At 38.4% G+C, this 5,975-nt stretch overlaps 1 protein-coding gene across 1 annotated transcript in view; it reads left to right on the forward strand.

The window, feature by feature from the left end:
• The first annotated feature begins 1,691 nt into the window (after positions 1 to 1,691).
• Positions 1,692 to 5,975, forward strand: part of psen1 (presenilin 1) — a 16,967-nt gene continuing 12,683 nt past the window's right edge. The window contains exons 1-3 of the mRNA XM_016569494.1: positions 1,692 to 1,774; positions 2,418 to 2,497; positions 5,299 to 5,558. Of these exons, the coding sequence (XP_016424980.1) occupies positions 2,462 to 2,497; positions 5,299 to 5,558 (296 nt within the window). The 5' untranslated portion in view covers positions 1,692 to 1,774; positions 2,418 to 2,461. The remainder of the gene's footprint in view (positions 1,775 to 2,417; positions 2,498 to 5,298; positions 5,559 to 5,975) is intronic.

Here is a 5,975-nt window from a genome sequence, read left to right on the forward strand (position 1 = left end):
CTTCTTCTTCTTCTTCTTCTTCTTCTTCTTCTTCTTTTAGTTTAATGGCGGATTGCAATAATAACTTGTCAGGTGCATACCGCCACCTACTGTACCAGAGTATGCAGCATGGATTATTATATAGCTTTACGTAATCTTAAAGGGGTCATATGATGCGATTTCAATTTTTCCTTTCTCTTTACACGTAAAACAACAGTATTTAAGGGGCCGTTCACATATAGCGTCTTTTGCGCGCTCAAGTTCGTTATTTCAAATGTAGACGCGCGGCAGGCACGGTTATAATGGAAGCGACGCGGTCGCAACGCGCTCATTTTTTCCAGGCGCGTCCGCGATGCATCGAGATAAAAACATTTCAACTTTTCAGAATGCCGCAAGCGCACCGCGGGTCATGTGAGAAGAGCCAACCAATCAGCTTCATCCTTTTCTGTAACAACATTGAAAGCTCAGCCAAGATGAAGAAACAGCTGATCATAGCTGTACAGGGATAGCCATTTTTAAATAAATTTAGTAGCAGAGCTACTGCAAGCGATTTTTAGTGCTGCAAATCCATTTATTTAGTAGGAGAGCTACTGCAAGTGATTTTTAGTGCTGCAAATCCATTTATCCTTTGCTGAAACTTCCGCGTCTTCATGGAGAGCACAGGTCATGGTTGCTTAGCAACGGCAGACGCCTCCGGAGCGCAAGCGCCTAGCATTTTCAACGCGTTTTTAGTGAACAGCCCCTAAATCATTATAATCCATAATTATGTCCCCACTGGATGCAACAAATGCCTCGTTTATAATGGGTTTTCATGTTTTTGTCTCGTAGCTCCGGCCTGACAGGGCATCATCACAGTATGGTAAGGGGCGTAACATTTCCGTCACACACTTGAGGTATTCGGCCAATCACAACGCACTGGAAAGCTGGCCAATCAAAGCACACCTCGCTTTTCAGACCGATGAGCTTTGTAAAAATCGACGCGTTTCAGAAAGGCGGGGCATAGAGGAGAAACAATAATGTACAGTATGTGGAAAATAATGTGTTTTTTGAACCTTAAACCGCATAAACACATTTCAATACACCAAATACACAAAATAATGTTCTTTTTAGCAACATCATATGACCCCTTTAAAAGGAAAACGCACTAGTGTAAACGTAATCTAAAAGAGACGAGCATTTCAGTACGAGTACTACACAAAACCGCGCGTCTGCGCCATTCATTGACACAGAGACACGCAGAATTAATATTTAAATATGAATCGTTTTGCGGCTTAATATTTACAAATATTAGTGGGAGTGGGCTCACTTGTGTGTGTATCGCCCCCCTAATATAATGGCAGGGGAAACACTAATAATAATAATAATTTTGTGTATTTTTTATCTTTTCATTTCAAATTAAATAATTGCTTACCAGATTCCTGCTGGGACTTTGGAAAATCTCAGTAAGTAAGTAATTAAATATTTTGAACGTTAAAAGAGTAAATAATTAATCGCATTTGTTTGTTTGCTTAGAGTGAACGCCCATGCGCTTCTATGGAAATCCAGTATACTTAGTTAAAATTGTTTCAATTTCGTTGTCGATGAAGGTGTACATGCACTCTACTGCAAAGTTTAATAACTTGTCTGCAACAGTGAATGTCTGCAGCTGGACACTATTGGTTATACCATTGAATTTTTTATGAACTTTTATTATGACAAACACACAGTTTTGACCTTTCGCAGCGCTTCCGGTCTGTCTCACCGTGTCTCGCTTCACAGTATTGTGGGCTTTTATCAGTGTGAATTCAGACTCCAGGTTTGTCAGACGTTCATCTTTAAATGATGTTATTTGAACAGTTCCGTTTCTAAATTTGACATAAAATGATGTATGAATGGTAGGGCTGATTCCGTTTCGTTGGAAAGTTTTCACTTGTAGCTGATTCGCATTGATAATCAAGCGGCTATCAGTAGCGCTAACTAGCCTCAAGCTACATTGTTGTGAAATGAATCGCTGCTTTATTTAGTTTCAAACGTCCTTTGCCAGAAACGGAAATAATTCGATTTTTGAGTCGTGTTGAAGAGGAAAAGGAAACAGTATTTCCGCGCAGAGTCAGATTTGAGGAAACTCCTCTGCTGTGTGCGGTTAAATCAAACACCACAGTAATACCATGAGTTCAAGATACACTAAAGTCATGTGTTTTTTTTTTTTTAAGTACCGTCTAAACACCATGGTAGCTGAAAATAGTCGTTTTAGTATATCTCAAAGTCCAGACGCCTTCACTGTATCACCACAGAAGTGGTTTTTGTTTACATATATCACAAACCTTATATCATGTACGTTACTACGAGTTCTTCTTTCTGAATGTAAATAGTCTTACACTCAAAGAACTTACCAGTCAAGAGATAAAAACAGTAACTTTACATTACTATGTGTTTATTTCTGTTGTTTTGTGATTTAGAGCTCCTGCTGTTTCTATGATCCCTGGGTCCCTTCACAGCATCAATGGCTGATAATGTGGAAAATGCTGTCAATAATGTGGTATGTATTGTGATTATGTGGTTCTGTTTTATACGCAGTGATGTAGTCCTCTTAATATACATAAGTGACATTTTATATGGTCGATTATTTCTTTTTAAAGGTCCCATATTGTACACCTTTCTGGAGTTTTATTTGAGGTTTTGATGTCCTTAAGAATATATATTTGCGGTATAAGTACCAAAAACCATCTCAATATATTTTTACAGCTCCTCTCTCAGGAGCTCTGCTGAGAACAGGTCGATTTTGGCCTGTCTAATTAATATTCATGAGCCTCTCTTCTGATTGGCCTGTTGTGTTCTGAGTGACACACGGCCAGGCCAGCCACAGGTAACTAGGGTCAGCGACGTCACAGCGCTTGCTGGAGGCAGCAAAACAAAGGGGAAACTGGAGGCGGCCCATTCAAACCAGCGCAGATTCTGCAGATTCGGCTACATAAGGAGCTTAAAATATCATCTTATTGTGATGTTGGGTGCCAGAATCGACGTAATACATATGGGCGCGTGTACATATTTCTTGCCATATGTCTATGTTTCTTGCATCTCACGTCTATGTCGTGTATGAAATAATGTCTGTGTGCATGTGTGTAAAACAACAAACTGACGATTTATATATAATCATTTGTAATTGTATATACATTGTTGTGATTAATTGTGGCTGGAACAATAATGTAGCTGTAAAAATAGTTGCCTGCTGAAATTGAAATGTATATACATCTTCATCATGACTAGATAGACACGGTGAGTTTGTCTTTACTATACACGTTAGATGTGATCCACCTCATAGTAACAATCCTGTCAGATCGTCCATCCTTTGAGTGAGAGTGTAAAGTTACAGGTCAGCCGATCTGGTTTCATGTTTAAAGTTAACCTTTTCGACATGTTTCCGTGTTGTCCTTGCTCAGCAAAAGCATGGATGTGATGTTGTCTGGGGGTTTGGCAAAAGGAGAGTGGGACTGTGGGCGGTGCTCGGGGTGGTGACTGAAGGCGGTGACTGTGTAGTTCTGACGTCAACTTTTTACGGAAGTCACAACGGTTCGTGAAAAATAGCTAGAACTTTAAGCAGGCTGTGTGCATTTTACTGTGGACTGACTGTTTTGAAACTTATATGGTAGTTAAATAGCCCCTAGACCTCAGTTATCGTGAAAAAAGCCAGGAAATTTCAGTTTTGACAATATGGGACCTTTAATAGTTACTTGGTGAATTTTGATCTTCTTTTTCCTTTGTGATGAAGTGTTATTTCTAGTGCTCGGGCAGTAGTGAGGATGGTGGTTGTGTAAGAGCGAGGCAGGCCCGCACCCATGAGAGGTATTTATCAGTGTTTGTAGCTGCAGGCTTATCTCAAGCGTTCTGTCAGCGATCACACCTGGAAAGCTCTGGCACTCGCTCACTGCTTTCATTTCCTCGTCACATGGATGATGGGACGGTGCAGTACTTTGACACTTGGGTTTGCTCTTGTGCGTTGCTGTTCGTTCAATTTCTTTTCCTTATTGTACAGATAACATTGTTAGTTTGCTTGGTGTTAATTTCCTTTTCCACAGGTTCATGGCCATAAATATTCCAAATATTTTTTGTAGGCACTTGCTAGCAGGAAAACCATTCAGATATTTGTTGATAATACTTAAAGACTTAATGAAGTATCATGCTGTAGATTCTGATTGAAAGTGTTCAGATTTTTTTTATTGCCGTTCTTTATAGCTGTGTTCTTTTGCCCTTTAATCAGTTGGAAGCATTTATTTACTTTACACATTTTTACAGTGTATTGTTTTATTGTATTTAAATGTGCAGGCCAACAGTTTAAGTTTACATTGTATACAGTTCTAAAAGTTCCAGTAATTATCATGATATGAAAATGATACAACAGTTATAATGTTACAAGAGATTTCTATTTCAAATAAATGCTGTTCTTTTGAAGTTTCTATTCATCTGTGAATCCTGAAAAATAAACTGTATCATGGTTTAAAACAAATATTGGGCAGCAAAACAGTTTTCAACAATGATAATAATCAGAAATGTTTCTCAAGCAGCAAATCAGCATATTAGAATGATTTCTGAAGATCATGTGACACTGAAGACTGGAGTAATGATGCTGAAAATACAGCTGCGCATCAAGGGAATAAAACACATTTTAAAATGCATTAAAATAAAAAACAGTTGTTTTATATTGTAATAATATTTCACCATCATTTGGAGATCATTGGAAATCCTCAGGGTTTGAAACATGTAATTAGCATGATTTCTGAAGATCATGTGACACTGAAGACTGGAGTAATGATGCTGAAAATTCAGCTTTGTCACCAGGAATAAATTACATTTTACAATATATTCACATAGAAAACAGTTACTTTAAATTGTAATAATATTTCACATTTTTTGATCAAATAAATGGAGCCTTGGTGAGCAGAAGAGACTTCCTTTAAAAACAACTACAACAACAACAAAAAAACTTACTGATACTGACCCCAAACTTTAATTGTCATCATTAGTAATTTAATTAATTGCTATTTTGTATCATTCTATTAATGAAGTTTCTAAATAAAACCTGTGCCAAAAAAAAGTCCAGTATAGTAAAATCAGCATTATTGTTGCATCAAAACACATAATGCAGACTCTTACTTTAAAATACATTCTAATAGAAAACAGCTATTTTAAATTGTATAACAGTAATATTTCACAATTTTAGTGTTGTACTGTATTTTTAATCAAATAAATGCAGCCTTGGTGAGCAGAAGAGACGTACTGACCCCAAACCTTTAAACAGCAGTATGAAACACAGTAAAACACACACTGATTTTCTCTCTGCAGTCAAATGACGGGACAGAGGTCAGCCGGCACACTGAGACGACTCCCAGCCGTAACGAGGTGGAGCTGAACGGACAGCCGCCCACCACACGACCCCCGCAGGTGCTCACAGACAGCGAGGAGGACGAGGACGAGGAGCTGACTCTCAAATATGGAGCCAAGCATGTGATCATGCTGTTTATTCCCGTCACGCTGTGTATGGTGGTGGTTGTGGCCACGATCAAATCGGTCAGTTTCTACACGCAAAAGGACGGCCAGCAGCTGTGAGTATCAATCCGATTTAAAATAACCTTTTCATTGGAGTTGGGCTTCAGTTCTAGCCTTCAGGGCTGCTTGACAGAATTAGTTTGTTCATGCCTAGAACCAGAAAATGCTAAATATTAATCAGCATCACATCCTGACTTGATCAGGAGAAAGGCCAAATTCTTCCTTGGAAGAAATATCACAGTTCAGCTCTCGATCACCTGGAACTATCATGGTCACTCTCAATATCAAAAGCATCACTATTACATTATAGTCATATTACATCATAGTCAGGGTAGGGCTGGACGATATGGCCAAAATTGATATCACGATATATTTCTTAATTTCGGTCGATACGATATAATTCCGATATCGATATGAACACTATTTATCTGAAATAGAAATCTTTTGTAACATTATAAATGCCTTTATCATCA

The sequence above is a fragment of the Sinocyclocheilus rhinocerous genome, unplaced genomic scaffold (assembly GCF_001515625.1).
Source record: "Sinocyclocheilus rhinocerous isolate Xijiao unplaced genomic scaffold, SAMN03320098_v1.1 scaffold1042, whole genome shotgun sequence".
Classification (NCBI taxonomy): domain Eukaryota; kingdom Metazoa; phylum Chordata; class Actinopteri; order Cypriniformes; family Cyprinidae; genus Sinocyclocheilus; species Sinocyclocheilus rhinocerous.